Below are 19,700 nucleotides of genomic sequence, written 5' to 3'. Positions count from 1 at the left end.
AGATAAATACCCCTACCCACCATTGCTAAGCCGATCGAAGGTGAACGTCTTTGTGTTTACCAATCAATCCACGTGAAACATTGTAAAGTTTATGTATCCAAATTAAAAATCATAAAACATGTATTTGAAAGCATGAAAAAATTACTGCAATGAAAATAGAATGTAACCAGACCTGTTAATGTTAAGCAGAATCACAATTGTTGGTCTAGTTTATACATAAGAAAAAGCTAATCGAAGTAAATTGGAAAAACGAAGTGGTCTAAATGGTGACTTAGCAATCAAAGATCAAATTCACTAACATAATCCAAGCCAAAGCTATCACAAGAGATCACGAAATCCAAGCCACCATTACTTTCATAGAGCCATCTAGTTCATTGGGATTGAAGTAGAAGCAAAAGAAAGGGAAATCGGGAGAAAGTGACACTTGAAGAACAGTTATCCTTCTTCTAGTGCTGATCACAATATAGAACATGCCTTCTGAGCCTTACTCTTCTTTTTCTTTTGCTTGGGTGGCTGGAGCACGACTTTAATGGCAGAATCAAAAACTCCCTTGACATTCTGTAGCAAACGCATAATAAAATAAGGACAATGTGAGCTGAGTATTTTGAAAGAAGATTTCTACAAACAAGAATTACGAAAACAGGCCTCTGTACATACCTGTTGCGTTTTCGAACTGCATTCAATGTAAGCAGGAGCTCCAATCATCTTACTCAGCTCCTCACCCTTCAAGTTTGAATCAGAGTAACATAACGTTCAGAATAGGAGCAAGAATAAAGAAGTGTTGTCTTTTGTGTTTGCGTGCAAATCAGAAGACAACAAGAGAAAAGTGATATTGGTCAGGCATTATAGGCTCACTTGTGCCGTAGTGATTGGTACAGCACCTGGATGGTCAACAAAGAACTGCTTGTCATCCCGAAGATCTAAATCCGAAAATGTTTAAGATTCGATAAATAAAATCTGTTTCACAAATTATGCACAAATTTTTAATTGACTATGGACAACAGATTTATTTTTTCCAACATGTAAAATATTTTAATTTGGGACGTATAAACATAGAAAAGATGTACCATGCAAGAATTAAGAACAATAATGCTTTTCACATCTCATCAACAAGCTAATGACTGTCCACAAAAGCTTCCTCCATGAACGAAGCTTTACAGACTTGTGTAGACAACAGACCCATAAAGGGGGTAAAAAGTAACATAGCAATCAAATTTCAGGAAGATGGTGGAATTCATACCCAAGCACCAAAACCATTAACATCAGAGGTAAAGTAATTCCATCTGAGCTGCTTTTTTATATAGTCTTATCCAGAGGAAAAAGATGTTTTTTAACTAATTATTTAACAAGGAAACATAGTAACATCAAATTAAAAACACCAGCAGTGTTAAACCTTAGCCAGTAAAAATGTCACAAACAACAACAGTGAGCAATCAAATGACAACAGAAGACTAAATCATACTTTCCGCCATAATTTTCATTGAATATAACTTATATCAAATAAAACTACCTTAATCTACAGGCAATATATTACTCGAAATAATTTTTGTCCGGATAGCTGGAGCACAGAAGCTAAGCATCGAAAATCATCAACACCTACGAATTTTAGCTGCGACTTACAAGAGCATCTTTCTCCATCTGTATTCACATATAATACCTAATGGTGTCGCTTGTGTTGTTTACAGTGGCCTCAGTTTGGAGGGTACATGAATAAAAATCTCACCGAGTTTTGTTCCAACAAGAACTATAGGGACACCAGGGGCATAATGCTTCAGTTCAGGAATCCACTGGCAAAATAAGCGAATAAATTACTTCATCAATAATCAATAAAAAAGAAACAGCTGCGAGTAGAAGGGAAAAGAAGGAAGTAGACAAAGTAAGAGAAAGCAAATGAACAGAGATCAAGTGTCACCTTCTTGGAGACATTTTCATAGCTGGCCTTGCTAATGAGAGAAAATGCCAAAATGAAAACATCAGCTCCACGATAACTCAAAGGTCTCAACCTATTATAATCCTCTTGTCCTGCTCAATAAAATAAAAAATGAAAGTACAACAAAAATACACAAAAGTTCACGAATTTCTATTATAAAGACAATTAACAAAATCCGAAAATGTATAAGAAGCTTTAGCAAGTAAACATTTTGTGAAAAAGATATGTCTACGGCACACCTGCAGTATCCCATAGGCCAAGGTTAACCGTGCTTCCATTGACAACCACATTTGCACTGAAATTATCGAACACGGTTGGCACATAATCCTATTTCATTTCACAATGGGAATCAGGTAAAAATCATATATCAACTTCTCATAGGAAAAAAAACATAGCATCAAATTCAAACCCAATTCGAATAAAATATTCCGGGTATGATTGCACAATAATAGGAGAATCCACATATCGGTTGAAGACAAGTATTGCAGTTCCTACATGACATACACCACCGAACAATGAAGATACACAATCTCCCTCTCGATCTAACAAAGATATTCTTCAAAAAGATAGAGAATTTCACCTAGACAAATGTTGAAAAAGACAGGATCTTCACAAAATCATTCGAATTCCCATCAATGATATCAACTCCAAATTCAAAATCATAAACACAGGACAGGGAAATGCAGGCCCAATATAATATTTATCATTTCAAGCTATTTCTCAAGAACAAAGGAAATCATAACAAATCGTAAATGTTTATGCAGATCACATAAAGAAAAATCATCAAAAAACAACAAATATCCGCAGAGTTAAAGCATATATAAATGGCAGACCGTGGGGAAGGTGTTGCTGGTGTAGGATATCAAGAGACAGGTCTTGCCAACGGCACCATCACCTACTGTCACACACTTGATGAATCTCGAAGCGCTCATTCTACGCAAATGAAAACTCCCCCTTTCAACACACGCACACAGAACACAACACACTATCTCTCGGTCTCTCCCTCGATCTGTCTTCCACTCAGATCTTCTTCAGAAGACCTGACGCAATAGGTAGTTATGAAAAACACCCAATCACACATTAATGCATCAATTGCATGCTAAAAAAGTCGAACATAATCTCGATTTTTCCATCTATTCCACCCTTCAACAGAAAAAAATGCGTGGCAAATAATCAATTCCCAACCATAACCCTAACTGGCAAAGAATGAGAGCAAGAGGAAAAAGGAGTACATGGGGGGTGTAGATCTAGAGAGAGAGAAAAATGAGCATGAACAGGGATGAAGTGATCACAAAATAACAAGATTTACCCGCCAAATACTGCCCTTGAATCGGTCTCCGCTTAGGCACTTTTCAAATGGGCCGCCTAACGGTTTTTCTTCTCGGAGAAACATTTAAATGGGCCAATTATTGGGCCTCCAGGTGTACGAGTTATGGGTAATGTTTTTGGGCCTATCATCGTTGTTTTGTTATTCATGTCTACGTATTTGATAATGTATTACTTTTTTTAATTAATATTAATATTAATATTAGGCGATCAGCTTAAAATTTTGCACAATTTATTTGAAATTAAGCCAGAGAAAGTAAACCCCCTAGGAAAGAAGTGCAAATATATAAATACCCAGGGACGGAAAGTTAATTAAATGAGAAAGATACGAGAAATTAAATGGACAAAAAACAAAATTTCAGCCAAACCCCTTTCTCGTCTGTGTGCCAAGTGAAATTCTCATTCACTTTTAAGGTTTGAAGCTCTTCGCTTCCATTTTATACAGTTTTTTGTTTCGTAGTGTGTGCGTATTTTATGTGCTCTGAGTGCTTTATAGTCTCTGTTTATTTGTTTATGTGTCCCAACACTTGTGATCGGTCTGTATTGTGCTTGTTTTTTTTTTGGGTGGGGTGGGGGGGTGTTTAGTGAAGAACATGTTTAAAAAGTTCTCCTTTTTTTTTTTGGGATTGTGACGATGTTCCAAATTGTCAGTTTGAAGTAATTCGTTGGATTCTTTATTGCAAATGCCAATCAGGTTTATTTTACATTCTAGCTTTGCTCTTATTCTTTTTCAGATGTTCATATTTAAAACTTTTATTCGTAGCTGTTTATTGAAACTCGACTTTCAATCAATTTCTAATGAGTAAATGTAAAGAAAGGCTTTTTAATGGTGTAATCTTGTTTTTTCTGTCAAATTTTTGAGTTCGTTTGATTTAATGTTCATCATATTTTTAACATCTTATTACTATTATCGAAGTCCAAATAAGAGCGTATAATACACGGGTAATTAGAAGTTTTCTGTTGCTTGGTCTATTGGGAATTCTGCAGACTCTTCATAGAGGTTGTGTGGGGAATGCTAAATTAGTTTGTGACTGTATTTTCAGGCTTGACGTGAGTAGAATTGTTTTTATTTTTCTTTTCTTTTTTTAAATTGAACAAAGTTTCTTATGTGTATGCTCAGCTCAGCTGTCGATTTGCTCTGTGTTTTAGTTCAGGCAACAGCAACATTGATTTTGTATTGTTGTTTCCAGATAAGGTTTCTAGTAATATTTTGGGGTTTTTTTTCTTTATTGTGGAGTTTCTTTTTATAAATTTATTTCTGACATCTTGATGTGAGGAACAAAAATTGGGGAAATTTTGGAGTTTATGCAAAAAAAACCAAGATTTGTTTAGTTTCTTGTCATTGTCATTTTGTCTGATATTGTTCTTTATTAAGACACCACTATGTGATCAGTCTGTTTTTACTTCCCCCCTTAATTTCTCCATTCATTGTTTATTTGTTTTGATGGTTGCCTGCTAGATGACAAGCCGCATAACTCGATCAAGGAAACCACAGCCTGTTCAGCAGCTTGAAAATCAAGTACGGGCCAAGTGGACACCATCTTTAACTAAGACATTGGTTGACTTGATGGTGGACCAGATTCAGAAGGGAAATAAATCAAATAAAACTTTTAGCAAGAAAGGGTGGAAATTCATTTGTGATGACTTCCGTATACAAACAGGTTATTGGTGGGATAATGAACAACTGAAGAGCCGTTATATTGCCTTGAGGAAGCAGTATATCAGTGTTAGGTCGCTACTCAATCATTGTGATTTCCAGTGGGATGAAACTTCTGGTAAAATCACGGCAACAGATGACGCATGGGATCAATACATCAAGGTAGTTGCTTGGACCTCTAGTATTTTCGTTCCCCGGTACAAAATTTTGCGTGCTCCTATGAGGAATCATGGTGGTAAGTCACTCTTAATTGTGGCTAACCAATGTTTTAGATTATCAATTTTCTTCCCATGTATTTTATGTTGACATTTAGGCAGGCCTAGTCACAATTATTAATATTCTAAATGCACATCTTAGAACACTATATGAATTATGTGTCTTGGTTTCAAATAATCACGTGGTTAAACATGTTGCAATCAGCCAAATAACTAAATGGGCGATAGCAAACTTGTGAATATTTCTCCAGTTTGTTCATATTTGCATAATGTTTTCAAGCGTTTGTGGGAAGGTGTTGTCATTTTTAACATTGCTCTGCTGTTGTCAGCGACCGTAGCATTAGAAAAAATTGAAATAACAAGTGGATTTCGAGTGTCACATATTTTGGGGTTTTGGTATGGAAACAATAGAATTACATCATCTCTACTTTCATGTTCTACTTTTATTGATGATATATGGTAGATTGGTAGTCATAATTATGATGTCTCTTTACTTTTCGTGTTTGGTTATGATCTTATTCAACGTGGTTAGAGGCGAAATCTCCTGAGCAACTTGCTATGGAGTGATGAATTTTTCTGAACAAAGTGTCTTTTTTTTTATATCTTTTAAATGAAGAATCATATTTCCTTTTTAACAAATATAATATTTTAGTGAATATTTGTCATCATTTTTTTTCTCCCTCTAAGGCAACAGTGCAAGTCCGGCAATCCCAATGAATTCAAGTGTGCTTATGTAATACTGTCGTGAAACTATTATTTTCATTTTGCTTTCTTGGCAAAATTGCACTGGTATATCTTTTCCTGAATGCTGCTGGTTTTCTATTTGTTGGTCATTTTGACAAATGTGCCATTAATATTTGACACCATCCACCAACATATTGAAATCATAGAATCTCCAAGTGAAGAAAGCTTGCGATTGCTTTCCATGAAAATATCCTAATAGAACATGCCAATCAGGAACATCCTGATGCCGAGGCTGTGCGGAGTACAGGCTGCCCCATGTACAATCAGCTGCATATAATATTCGTTGAACCAGAGATTTCTGGAAAACACAATAAGTCAACCAAGGAAGGTGAAGAAACTCCTGGTTCAGTCCTTCAACAACATTTGAGCATTTCAGCAGAAGAGCTATCACCATCAGGATCAGATAAATATGCTGATTCGGCAAATCGTAAGAGAGGTCGCGGAGGAATAGAAATTGGTATTGCAAAAGGTATATTGGAGATTGCCTCTGCTACAAAATTCAGAGCAGAAGCTATAAAGAAGCGAAATGAAGAATTTTCAATAACGGATTGCATCAAGGCATTGGATGAACTAATAGGTGTTATTAGTGATCAAGTTTATTTTGGTGCACTGGACTTATTCACCAACCGTAACGCGAGGGAGACATTCCTAAGTCTCAAAGTGGAAAAGCGATCAATATGGTTACAGGGAAAGTGTCTGGGCAATAATATACCTTAGTATCTTTGGTTATGTTTCCATGTACATAACATATGCTAGATTGGAATGTTTTTTCTTCTTCAGATTTTAACCCAAGTTAGATGAAGGTTCAAATTCTTATTTCTGAGGAAAATTGAATTAGTAAGTTTGATATAAATTATGTGCAGTTCAAGAATGAATACTGGCTGAAGTGGGCATGCTGAGATTAGCTTCATTTTGTCTCCATTGAGAAGCTAATTAGAGTTGATGTAATTTCAGTAGTCTTGATGTAATTTAATTACATGCTGTTTCTTATTCCAAAATTCACATCCTTTTCGAGACCCATATTCGAGATATATATAGTAAGAAATCATAGATCGAATATTGGATTATGGTTACGGGGTTGTATGAACAAATGCTACTAATTATTGTCTGCACATTTACAATTTCCGTCTTATCATTTCTACAAAAATCAAGCACTCGATGTGGCTTGGAAGGAAGGGTACAAGGGTCAGATTTTAGGCCAGTCTCTTGGTCAAAAAAAGGATAGTGGAAACCATTAATTTGCGGTCGATTGGCTTAGTTAGATAAGCATCCATTCCCACTTCCAAGCATTTAGCTTCATCCGAAGACATTGCATGAGCAGTCAATGCAACTATGGGGACGTGCCAACCGGTGCTGGATTCGAGTCTTCGGATAGCTTTTGTTGCTTCATACCCATCCATTTTCGGCATCTGTGTTTTTATGCAAAAATAAAATAAGATGTCAGTTTCTTGGAACATTATAACCAAGATTTTGATTCTGTGAAAGTTATTATTTTTCCAAAAAAATATAATTTAAGATATAAAATTTAAGGGGACGGCTCCCCCTCCCGACCTCTCTTTGGAATCAAGAAACTACCAGTATCTAGACTTACTTGACAATCCATCAAAATCAAGTCGTATGGCAACGATTCTGTATGACTAGTCATGCAGTTTACATGAAGCACTTCCTCTCCATATTCATGGGATTGGATCGCTTTGTTAAGAGCATCAAGGACCTGTATTCCATCTCCTACAACGACTACTTTTGCTCCCATTTTTTCCAACATTATAGTTGCGACCCTCTGAAGTACCAATGTATCTTCTGCAAGGAGTATGTGTAGACCATCAAGAGGATTTTTGTCATTGTCGACCCTGTGGGAGCAAACAGAACTTTGATCTTCAAGATTTGATTTATTCAAATATTGTTCTTCCACCATTCTTCTCACTGAATTAGTCCTTTTAAAACACTCATTTTCCGACTTCTCTGAATCATCAGAGCTGGTAGAACCCAAGTGAAGAGTATTGATTTCAAGAAATTCGTGAATCTGTGACGCATTCGAATTGTTTGTGACAGATTCAAAAATCTGGATCATTTTTGCTTTGTATAGAGGCCTGTTGATCATTAACAAGTGCCCCCGTTTCCGGAGTTCAGCCTTGATGGCATTGGAGGTGTCATGGTTCAAGATCCAAGCAAAACTGGCTTGTCCACGGTATTTGTCTAGAAAATCAAGCTGTTGCTTCCATATTTCTGTTCTCAAGTCAAGAAATCCTATGTCGATTATTATGATGAAAATTGAGCTGATACTTCCCTGGAAATTTGAATCGTGAGGATTCGAGTACTTGGTATGTGAACTTTCAATAATGCTTTTGAAGGGTTCTTGAAGATTTAGCGTAAGATCATTCCAATCAGATGCTTCGTGGGTCTGAACTCCATTTTCTTGTAACCATTGAGTCATAAGCAATCTAGTCATTCTGCCACTGAGTGCAAGAAACACCTGTATTTTTTTGGGTTATGCATTTGAATTTGGGTAGTTTTATGTGGGATGTATTCAGGGGAAAAATGTGACACTTACATTCAAGTTGTGCTGTTCCAGGTTGAATTGGTACTGTCTTTTCGTTCTCTCCTCGGATGTATTAAGAAGCATATATAGCTGCATCATGGTTCCCGGTCCGTTCTTCTTCACCACTTTGATTTCTCCATTCATCTTATTCACCTGTTAAGAATTCTCTAATCATTTAAAGCACTCAAGAAAGTCACGACCTTACAGCGATTCCATAAAAATTCATGATTAATGAATGAGTTTGGAAGATTCTTGCCCCCGCCCCCTAACAGACTGACGGGTCTTTGAAGTTCTGATTTTATTAGCTTATAGTCCAACATAAAACCAGATATAGTTGTGGATCATATGAGAGGTAAACAGTGAGTGTCTCCCCAATTAAAATGACAAGTTTTAATATTTGAAATGCAAGTGCTCCCTCACAAAATTTATTAACTCACCAAGGTCCTTACAATGCAGAGGCCTAAACCAGTTCCACCATGCCTGAAATAATTAAAAAAAAAAACTATTTATTAGATTCCCTCATACGGAGCTTTCTTAATAGATACTTGGGAAACTTCCTTGTATTTGATGAGCTTCTAATTTACTATTCTGCTGCATTGAATCCCACTTGTTAACCATGAATAAGCTACTTACAATCGAGTTGTTGACGGATCAGCTTGCTCGAAACTCTCAAATACAGATTCCCATTTGCTTGGATCAATCCCTGAGAATCACGAGAAAGGCCAATCATCAGATTATAAGTGGAGAAAAAGCTTGTGCCTCGGCAAACGATGTATGCATCACTGTATGAATCACAAACACACATATATATGTTGGCAGGGTTCAATTTTGTATAACTGTATTATTCGTACCACAACCAGTGTCATCAACTTCAAACCAAAGAATCGTTTCATTTCCTTTCTTGGAGCATATCTGTTCATGGCATGTTTCCCGCTTCCGTTTCGTTTTATGTGCACGCCATGACTCCTTTTGATTAAATGATAAATTTCTTGTGCTATTATCAGTATCTAAAGTCTCACACCATCCTCGCAGAATAATGTATCCCGCTGTCACAAGCAAAGGGTAGTAAAATCAATTGGTCCAGAAAATTCCTTGGGTTTGTTTTAAATTTTGAGTTAAATTAACTGCAACTTACAAGTTGTAAACTTAATGGAATTGCTAATAAGGTTGGAAAAAATTTGAAGAACTCTACCAGAGTCTCCCAGAACCAGTTTCGGCATATCATCTGTAATAAGGAAGCATTAGTAAAATAGTAAAATTTGCGTAGAACTTAAAGGTGAGTCACAGACTTGGGACAAAAAAGGATCATACCTGAAATATCAAGAATTGTCTCTACGTTGTGGTTGATACACTGGACAGAGAACATGTCGATTAGCCCTTCAAGTTCTCGGCTTAAATCAAACTCATTTTCTTCCAGTACCAGTTTCCCAGATTCAACCTGCAGTGATTTCAGATGAGAGCTATTTATCATTTCCTAATATGCTGGAAAAGTCGCATGTCTGAAAAAAAATCAAGTAATATTCTCTTTTTCTCTGATGTCTCACCTTACTGAGATCTAAAATGTTGTTGAGAAGCCGGAGTAAAGCCGTGGAACATTTACGAATTTGAGTAATCATCGAATGTTGTTCATTTTTTAGACAGTCGTCTGTCAAAAGTATATCCAGCAACCCAATCACAGCTGCCATTGGGGTTCGAAGTTCATGGCTATGACAAAAGAAAAAAGAACGTATTGTAATCTAAAAGGAGTTGTTATTTTTCTTTCCGTTAAACGACCTAATTCTGGACAAAAAGGTCATTTCCAAAGACACCCTACCTCATATTTGCTAAAAACTGGCTTTTGTAGTTGCTTGATGCTTCTGCCTTTCTTCTTGCATCCAACTGTTTTATTAGTTCAGCCCTCAGATTCATCTCTTTTGAAACTCCATTTGTCAGTATAAAGATGCAGATACATCCAACCACCAGGATGCACACTGAAGCTGATATTAATACCATCAGAGTTTTGAAAGCTTTTTCATCAACTTTTCCCATTATATATTTTCTTGGAATGATTATAACCCCAACCTGTAAAAAATTGTTTGACACAAATAAGAACGGACAGGGAGACCCTTCAAAGATTTATAAAAAGGATAAACCAAAATTTACCATAGGAAGCCTTTTCAAGTTCAAGAAAAAGGAATCTATGTAATACAGTTGGTGCCCAAGCTTTGCATTTTCTATATGAACTTCTTGACTAGGAGGAAATTTGTCACCATAAGCTTTCTTTAAGTGCTCAGCTCCAGATCGTATCACGGTATCCTTAGAATCAACAGCCATAGTGAGCTTTGGCCCTGTCGTAGAATTCATGAGTAGAGGTGTATCAGTCGAAGTAGCAATAAGCCAACCTTCTTGAGAAGTCAAATAAATGTGGCCACTGTGGAATTCAACTAGATCTTTCATCAACTGTCCGACACTGGAAAGTGCTGTAGTAACACCCACAACAGCCACTATACTGTTGTGGGATGGATCCCAAACCGGTAATGCTGCGGAAAGTAATGGCGAGTCTGCATATTTGCTAACAGCTATATGCCAAGAAGCGGTACCATCAGGAACCTGTGAAATACCAGCGATATTTATAAACTGATCTGGTGGGATAGGTGTCGGTTTTCCAGTTTTTTCACCGGTCAAAGGATCCAGAGGTTCTCGGTACCAAATTGCAGAAACATTTCCTCGTATGGATTGGTCGTTCCATCCATGATGAGGCAACAGGGAATTAGTATCAGACGAGCTGCTTATTGAGTAATTAACAAGATCAGAGAATATGTAGTATGTGCTGTTACTCTTCCTATTTCTATGGAAAGCCTGGACAAAACCATTTCTATAACTCAAAGTGATGGAATTTAGAGCCGTGCTGCTCGCAAATAACGCCCATGTAAAGTCCCTCATAACCTCGTAAAGCTGCTGCGAAATCAACATATTGCCAAAAATGGATGGTTAGTGAACACTTTCATTCAAATCAGAGAATCATCAGTTAAACTTCTCAAAGAAAAAAGACAGCTTATCAAGAACCTCGATTTGCTGTGCTTGATTAACGGGCTTGTTATAACGTCTGATAACGGACTCAGAAAGCTTCACCTGAGCAGTTGCAACTTCGACAGTAGAATTAAGAACGTTCCACATGCGCAAAACGGGCCTCTGCAGAAGCTCGTGTCGAAGTCCACACGCCAAGGAGTTGAGTGATTTTGTTGTATAGACTCTAGTGATATGCCATGTTAGTAAAGTTAACAAGCCTATTAAAAATGCCAACATAACCTGCACGATCATAGCAACAAATTAATGGAACACGAGATCAGAGTAGACGCAGCACCGGGAGTTTCAATACCAACTTTAGTCTCTTGATAGTACTCATGGCTCTTAGATGAGAGTTTCAGAGGAACAAAAATTACATACCATGATAGCGAGACGAACAACGAAGACACTATAATATGATGATGAAAGACAAAGGGTACTTTCATCTCGAATCTCTTCTTCTACATCTCTTTGGTAAGATTTTCCGCATCTAGGAGAAGCGATATATCTTTTGATACCAGTCGAGAAGTGACAGATTTTATCAAAGACTCTTCCATGTAAGCACCCCATTAATGTAATAGCGTTATAGCCAAGGTAGTATAAGATTTGGAATGAAAATGGGAGATAAACAGTGAGGTGAAAAACTTGTTGAAGAAGTTGAGGTGGAGATAAATAGAGGAAATGAGTTCAAGAAAAGAGTGTTGAGAATAGAAACTTGGATTCCCACTTATTAAGACAAAGGTGGCTACGCTTTGTGTTTTCAAACAAGTGGGATTTGTAGTGTTATACACTTGTTCCTAATCCAAGATATTTCCTTCTTTTGCAACTTTCTAATACCACTTTTAGGTTGTGGTACTTTAAAAATAATATTCAATTGTGTGTTTTGGAATTGACTATGGATAACATGTTGCACGACAGTAATATTGCATTTAAGCCTTTAGCAATGAAACGCTCGTCGTAGTTACATATTATACAATACACGACATGATATATATTATTCCTTTTTATACATATCGATCATAATTTTAATTGAAAATGTTGTTTTTTCATAATTTATTTATCTATCCATTTATATCCTGCCGTTTATGCTAAATTATTTCCATACATAATATCACTACATGTTTTTTTCTTCCTTTTTTTTTTAAAAAAAATTGAAATTAAATGATACTTTTGGCATGACCTAAAAATTAAGAATTTCGGTAAATTTTAATCGTGATAAAATTAATTAATTATTGAAAAACACTAAGCGTAACTTCTCCACGTCACACGTGTTTATCCTACATAAATATATAAAATTAAACATGCTCTAGAAAAGGAAGCTAAGAGAACTGAAAATCTACTCATCGTTCAAAGGTGTCATTGCGCAGGAGCATTTGGGGGCATTAGCAAGAAGCTTATTTTATTACTATTATTCTTTTTTATGGGCCACACAATCACCCATTATCCATGTTCGGTGAAAATAAATTACTCATGCAGCCCCTGCGGGGTGGGATATACGTAACAATTGTGTTTTGAGTGTGGCCGATAGTATATGTTTTATTATACATGCAAAGCATATAGCTTAAGGTAATAATCATGAACAATGTCCTCATTTCATCACATGATTAGTGGCTTGCGAGCCCACAATTTCTCGTGGCCTATGGAGCATCATCCACTCATATTCTTGAGTCGGCACACTAGGAGAAAATTTAAATCCATACCTACCCTAATCCATTAGTTGAAATAAATCGAAAGATAACAAACTTTATTTGGTCTCCATTAGTGTAGTGTTCAGGTGTCAGCTGCGTCCGTTTCTGTCGAGGAACAAAAGAAAATGCACGGATCATTTGGTGCATATATACTGACTAGGTTCATGATCATAGGAATCATTTAACCTTCAACATGTATTTGAACAACTGATTCTATACTACTCCAGAAGTTCTTTCATCGTTGGAGCATAGCCTTTCAGTATGCGAAAAATGGGTGTAAGCCTCTAATTTTAACGAGACAAACTACAAGGAAGTCCCTTAAAGTTGATTGTAGATGCTGATGTAAGCCAAAAATGGCGCCACAATCAACATCAGCCGACTTTCTGATGTGGCTCACTGGTCGGTTTCCAGTGTCTAAAAGTAAAAAATAAGAGATCTAATATGATCATTTGTAGTAGATTAAATATTGATTATAAAAATATAGATGGACACTTTAGCGATAACCATGAGTTCATACAATATTGTCAAGTTGAGAAATGCTGAGGATACCACGCCATTAAAGTCTATAATATAAAATTGTATGGACAATAAAGCAAGAAAGCAAAACAATTTAAATGCATTTTCAGGAAGACGAATATGCATAGTTTACAACGATTTCTCATCCTGATGCGATTAAGCACATCTTTTTAGGTTCATGAACCAGGCTAAGATCTGCACTATCACTCGAAAGTGAAGATATGCCACAAGTCTATATTCTTCTACGAAGTTTATTAAAAATAGCTGGTCTGACAAAAGTTGGGGTGAGCATTCGTAAATAAAAATTATGTACCTTAATTGTATTAATTATTCTTAAACTTTATCACTAATCCACATTATTTGACTCTGAGGTTGATAAGCATTTGAAGGTACGTATCAACGTTATGATTTGTTTTCTGAAGAGCAGGATTCACTGAATTAGAGTTGAAGTGTTATGGGGCAAGCCAATTATATGGAATGAAACTGCATTAAATCCCAAAGTTGTAGGTTCTAATTATATTTTTATATATTCATATATACATGCCAAGGATGTATTAGCCTAATGACAAGAGTGAGGCCCAAAACTGGGTCTTTGATTCAAATCTCACTTGTGTGGGTGGTATCCGCAGTTCATAACTTCATATAGCTAATCCCCACATCCCTATTTATCAAATATATATATATATATATATATATATATATATATATATATATATAAACACAGCATCCGACACATGTAACAGATATCTCTGTCGTGCACTAGAGTTGGGATGCATAAAAGAAAAGAAAAGCAACTGCCAACAAGAGGAATAGTTCTAGTTAAACAAAGAAACCTTATTGTCTTTCTAATTATCACAGGAGAAAAATCCCATCTAATGAAAGATAAAAAAAAATGTCAAAACGGATATGCGCAGGTGTTGAAGTATAAGATTGATATGAGTTGAAGCAATCTCGTAGGACAGCCAAAAAGTTACCTTTTGAGTCCTTGAGCCATAATTTGGGTAGTTCATGACTATACTTCCATCACTGACATGACAATATTATCCTGAACTTCAAAGGCTTTCGGTAACTACTCAACCGCCAGGGTGCAGATGACTTTGCTCATAAAAATCTCACTAATTCATACACAAAAATGATGATGATCAAATAATAAATTAAAACTAAATTTTGGATATAAGAGGATCCTTTGTAAATGGAAAAGCAATTTACAAGGTCGATCCGACACACCACTTTGTGACATCAGCTAATTCAAAATATGATTGCAATGAACCGATGGAGACTCTAAAAGAAAAAATTAGAAAAAAATGTATCCCTTTATTTTGGGTACCATTTCTTAACATCAGAGAATCTGATAGCAATTCGGAACCAATTTAACAATACAATATCTTTTACTAGGAGCGCTTCCCCTTCCTTTCAGTAGCAGCAGATTCCGCAGCTGACTTGGCCAGGGCAGTGGGCTTTAGTACACTTTTCGGATTGAGTGCCTTCCTAATCTTAAACACAGTCCACGCAGTTCCTATGGCATGCCCTGCAGCATCCAACCCCTCACTTGTCGCCTTACCCGCCTCTTCACCATACCTTCAAAAGGGGTAACAAATTTTTACGCAGTAGGCAAAGGGAATCAAGATCAAATATGGTGAAGTTACCTGTGGGTGACAAGTCCTGTTGTCACAGTGGAAGAGGTTGACATCACATTCTTGCCAGCTACTTCAACAGCATCACATATTTTGCCTGTCATAAAATAAATTTACATCCCATCAGACAAAAGTGAGCTGCAAGTTAGCAAATTTCTCTAATCGCTACTGATGACGCAACCAGAGAGCTAAAGTTAATCCAAGAGCAAAGGTTCACTCCGTAAGAGGCTTAGAGCAGGATTATCTGAACTAGCTTCCAGACGATACATATTAAAGCAAGGTGAACCATCTGAATCTGTGAAAGGACTCAAAGGAGGGGGGAAAATAGGGTAGATATTCACCGAAAGTCATATTGTCATTATAGGTAGATCATTGCCTCGATAAATACTTAAACTGGCTTGTTATCTACTTTCCCTTGTTAAAAAAACTATTCTCTCTCTTGAAGTAAAGTGCAGACCAATGCCAACTTCTTCAGTCCATCTTTTAGATGTTTCATTTGTTTTTTCTAGTTTTTCTTTGTTCCTAGATTGTAAATGGGCGTACCATGTAAGGCGCAATTACTAACTCGCAGATTGAAGATAATGAAATCTGTTACGAACTAATTCACCAAGTCAAAGGTTGTACTCAACCGGAAATTGAACATTTAATCGCAAAATTTTGGCAACAAATATTAACTGAAAATAAATCGAAACAATAAGCAAACATCTGAGTCGAAGAACTCAGCCAAGGAAAACAACACTTTTACAAGAGTAAAGACAACAATCCTCCTGCCCTAGAGCCAGCCAGCAAATAAATGGAAAAACGATGCATGAATAATCCCCACTAACAAACTCTTGTCTTATATATCCTCCCCTCCAATTTTTCAATCCTTCCCATTCTTCTAGTTAATTTTCTAGTGTATTCTTGATGATTAATAGAACGGTCCCGACTCTATAGGCCCAATGTATTTGAGTCTGCGTACAAAATCACCAAAACTCATGTTCTAAAAGTGAAATGATGAATCAGAAACATTCAGTGATTGATTGAAACTATGCTAACAAGTAACAACCCAACCTCCGAAGTAGAATGCCTAGCGAACTACAGCAAGAAGAAAGTACAATGGAATGGATAGTTCACATACTAAATCCATCTAGAGAAGCTAAGATAATTTCCCCCGGCAATAAACCAAAGAATTTTTTTCCGATTTTTGAGTTAGCGATTGAACCCGTGAAGAATCCTGTGACCTTCACAGCTCCTGAAAGGACCCCCGATGCAACATTTTCTGTCATCTTTGTCACCCTCTTTACCCTGAAGAGGACAAGCCAATGGCAACAAATTATTTCCCATATGCATCCAAAGTTGAAATCATTCTCTGGGTATTATAATGATTAATGACTAATGTGAGACCAGTGTGTGACAGGAAAAACAAGCTAAGAAGACAATATTGGGAGACCATACGGCTATAAACTGATGTGGTGAACCTAAAAAATAAAGAAACAGTCCAAATGCTGACATCTAATAAAAAACAAACCTTTTGATCCTCTTTAAAGTGTTGGGATCAATCTCAGCTGTACCCCCTGGAGCCATCCTCTTGATCATAATATCATTTCCCTTCTTAAGTCTATCTACGGTCACATCCCCACACCACAATACTCCCTTAATCAGCTGCCCTGACCCTGCCGCAATCAACCTTGCCACTGTCCCACTATACTCCTCCACGTTTGGCGCCAAGATCGTCCAGTATGCCGCACACTGCCCCTCTACTGCTTGCTTCTTGTTCCTGTCAGTCTTCAAATCATTTACCGACACATCTCTGGCCGCCACGCCCCCCTCCACCAATACAGCTTTCTCATTCACCTTATGCACTGAAAAAGTACAGTAAGTCTCCAAAATCACGTCCAACTCCTTCAGCAAACCTTTCTGCCCCTTGGAAACAATAGTCAACCCGTAACTCAACATTGCACTCCCTGGGTTATTACTTTTGTTGAGGTTCTTCTTCTCCTCCTCGTCGCTGGAGTCCGAGTCCTCCGTTTCGTGTGGAGGCTTAAAGGTGAAGAAATAATGTGAAGAGTCCAGCTTGACTGCGGAAAGGTCCTTGGTTAACGGCCATTGAATGTCGTCGGATACAGCAGCGAGGGCAGCAACAGTGTTACTACCCTGGCGCAGACGGAGGATCCGGAGATCACCGGTGGCGAGCTCGACGGAATATTCACTATCTATCAAGTGAAGGATGGCCGCAGATATCGAAATGAGGGTTTCCTCGATGGTCTCGGGAGGAGCGGATGGGGGATAAGGATAGGTTTCGGGTTCATTTCCGTCAGGGAAAAGGTTCTCGACGAGGTTTTTCGTGTCGATGGTGGGGTAGAGGCCGACGGAGGACGAATTGCGGCGGGACGGAGAAGTTCCGAGGTTTGGATCGCTGATTCTAGGGTACATTGGCGTTGAATTTAGTGGGACGCGCCGTAAAGCTTTCAGTTTGGGTAAGGAGGCGGAAGATCCGGGGGAGAATCAAACGATCGATTGGTACAGTACAAAGCAAAGTACAGTGGCACTTCGCTATCAGTTCAGTTCAAGTTCAAGTTCAGTTCATTCGAATGTTTAATTTAAATTTTTTTCCCCCGAATTTTAACTTATGGGAAAAAAAATCTAAAAAACTTATTAAAAATAATTTATTTTAACTTTTATTTTTAAATTTTGTAAATAAAATATTTACAAAAAAAATATTTTTCTTTGTGAATATAGTTTATGTCACATCGTCCTAGATACAGATATGTGAAACTGTCTCTTATTACTTACTCTACACACAAATTCTTATGAGATTGTCTTACGTATCAATTTTGTAAGACAAAACTCATATCTAATCCAACGACCCATGAAAAGTTTTTTTTTATTAAGATATAGATCAAGTCGATCAATCTCACGAATATAAATATGTGAAAGAGTCTCACAAATAAAATATACATTCATTTTAAATCGAAGAAAATTTACTAATTTAAATCAAATCAACACCTAATCAAGTCCCAATTTAATTTTCGCGAATACAAGAATACATTTTCCAGAAGTACAACACCGAAAACCCACCGGCACGTCCCTGTTTTGTATCTCCACTGTCGACACAATACTCCGGCAATACCAAGGATCTCACCGGGAACCCCAACTTGATCTCACTCTTATCTTTATTGTACTGATTCAATTTCGAGATTAGGTAATAAAAATAAAACTTAAATACAAATCCCAATTCATTGTTATTACTGTCGGATAATAGATTAGTCCTACATTTATTATAAATGCCATGTAATAATGTACAAGCAAATGCCATTTATTCTTAGTGAATGATACGTTACGTATATAACTCCACAAGTCCTTCTTAGCCCTTTTAATCTCCAACTTATAGGTATCTTATATTTTATTTTAGATTGAAAACATTCATGTCTCTTCGTTGAGAGTTCATTCATCTTATCGGAAACAAATTCTCAACTCGTGAGCATGTGTGAAAAGAAAAATAACCAAGATATCTTTTCAAATGAAAGTGGAACGTGCACATGACTCATTGTATTTGATTCATATGAATGTAAGTGGCCCGTTAAGTGTTACCACGAAATATGAGCATTCTTACTTACTACCTGTATGGATGACTATTCAATGTACGTGTATGTATATGTGTATTAGATTAAATATAAGTCCTGTAACCTTTGAAATGTTCGAATAATTTAGAGTTAAAGTATGACAATTTGATCTGATCGATCCTCCAACAACTTCACGTCTACAGACAACAGATGAATAGCAGAACGTGGTAATCGAATATTAATAGAAATAGATCAACATATCTCCAATATTCGTTGTTCAGTGTTAAATGTGAAAGTTATAAACCATTAAAAACCCAACAAAAAATCTTCCAACAAAAGAATGATTTGAAATGTGACGAAAGAATTTAGAACATCGATACTACTTGTTATCTTGATTTATATGATTTTGACAATCAGAAGTTTTGACACTTAATTTAAGAATTTTGTTTAAGTTTCGTTATTTTTAGACTTTTATTTAAATTAAATATAAAAAATTATTTATTTTTTATATATTTTTATCAATATATCAAATATATTTTATCAGTGTATATGATTGATTTTTTTAATTTTATTGATATATAATAATAAGAATAGATATATTTTACATGGACTATAATATAAAATAGGGAAAAAACACCATCTTATTATATATTTATAAATATCTTTAAAATATATTATAATTTTCAATATATAATTTATTAGTTAATAATCATAATATTTTTATACAAATATTATGATTCTTTATACAAATATTATGATTCTTATTTATATACTATAATTTTGATTTATTTTAAAAAACTAAACAACAAAATTATCTTAAAAAATAATATGTCTATATATTTTAATTTAGTAACAATAATT

The 19,700-nt window shown here is 36.2% G+C and overlaps 4 protein-coding genes across 6 annotated transcripts; 1 reads left to right on the top strand and 3 right to left on the bottom strand.

Moving 5' to 3' along the window:
• Nucleotides 1-156: 156 nt before the first annotated feature.
• LOC140836463 (rac-like GTP-binding protein ARAC1) lies at nucleotides 157-3,254 on the bottom strand. Its single transcript, XM_073202001.1, has 7 exons — nucleotides 2,764-3,254; nucleotides 2,170-2,257; nucleotides 1,913-2,022; nucleotides 1,724-1,787; nucleotides 856-920; nucleotides 658-723; nucleotides 157-558 (listed from the first exon to the last, which is right to left on the bottom strand). The coding sequence occupies exons 1-7, from the start codon at nucleotides 2,860-2,862 to the stop codon at nucleotides 457-459; spliced, it is 594 nt and encodes a 197-aa protein (XP_073058102.1). The 5' UTR covers nucleotides 2,863-3,254; the 3' UTR covers nucleotides 157-456.
• A 320-nt stretch (nucleotides 3,255-3,574) lies between these two features.
• LOC140836462 (L10-interacting MYB domain-containing protein-like) lies at nucleotides 3,575-6,879 on the top strand. Of its 2 annotated transcripts, none has more exons than XM_073201999.1 (3): nucleotides 3,575-3,670; nucleotides 4,716-5,075; nucleotides 6,086-6,879. In XM_073201999.1, exons 1-3 carry the CDS (start codon nucleotides 3,596-3,598, stop codon nucleotides 6,587-6,589), a joined length of 939 nt encoding a protein of 312 aa, XP_073058100.1. In that variant the 5' UTR covers nucleotides 3,575-3,595; the 3' UTR covers nucleotides 6,590-6,879. The 2 variants fall into 2 exon arrangements, with proteins under 2 accessions (XP_073058100.1, XP_073058101.1); XM_073202000.1 differs by lacking the exon at nucleotides 3,575-3,670 and adding an exon at nucleotides 3,810-3,950.
• Nucleotides 6,880-6,905: 26 nt separating this feature from the next.
• On the bottom strand, nucleotides 6,906-12,257 carry LOC140836461 (histidine kinase 1-like). 2 transcript variants are annotated; one of them, XM_073201997.1, is made up of 13 exons: nucleotides 11,838-12,257; nucleotides 11,457-11,699; nucleotides 10,554-11,348; nucleotides 10,225-10,472; nucleotides 9,956-10,115; nucleotides 9,723-9,849; nucleotides 9,547-9,636; nucleotides 9,263-9,457; nucleotides 9,045-9,114; nucleotides 8,849-8,891; nucleotides 8,424-8,564; nucleotides 7,464-8,345; nucleotides 6,906-7,281 (listed from the first exon to the last, which is right to left on the bottom strand). In XM_073201997.1, the coding sequence occupies exons 1-13, from the start codon at nucleotides 12,024-12,026 to the stop codon at nucleotides 7,066-7,068; spliced, it is 3,399 nt and encodes a 1,132-aa protein (XP_073058098.1). In that variant the 5' UTR covers nucleotides 12,027-12,257; the 3' UTR covers nucleotides 6,906-7,065. The 2 variants fall into 2 exon arrangements, with proteins under 2 accessions (XP_073058098.1, XP_073058099.1); XM_073201998.1 differs by having other exon boundaries at nucleotides 10,554-11,345.
• A 1,022-nt stretch (nucleotides 12,258-13,279) lies between these two features.
• LOC140836460 (protein EARLY-RESPONSIVE TO DEHYDRATION 7, chloroplastic-like) lies at nucleotides 13,280-17,852 on the bottom strand. Its single transcript, XM_073201995.1, has 5 exons — nucleotides 16,805-17,852; nucleotides 16,415-16,581; nucleotides 15,307-15,391; nucleotides 14,635-15,238; nucleotides 13,280-13,558 (listed from the first exon to the last, which is right to left on the bottom strand). The coding sequence occupies exons 1-4, from the start codon at nucleotides 17,707-17,709 to the stop codon at nucleotides 15,052-15,054; spliced, it is 1,344 nt and encodes a 447-aa protein (XP_073058096.1). The 5' UTR covers nucleotides 17,710-17,852; the 3' UTR covers nucleotides 13,280-13,558; nucleotides 14,635-15,051.
• Between the last annotated feature and the right edge of the window lie 1,848 nt (nucleotides 17,853-19,700).

This window comes from Primulina eburnea, chromosome 7 (assembly GCF_022965805.1).
Source record: "Primulina eburnea isolate SZY01 chromosome 7, ASM2296580v1, whole genome shotgun sequence".
NCBI classification, from domain to species: Eukaryota; Viridiplantae; Streptophyta; class Magnoliopsida; order Lamiales; family Gesneriaceae; genus Primulina; species Primulina eburnea.
This window is presented reverse-complemented; position numbering and strand designations above follow the sequence as displayed.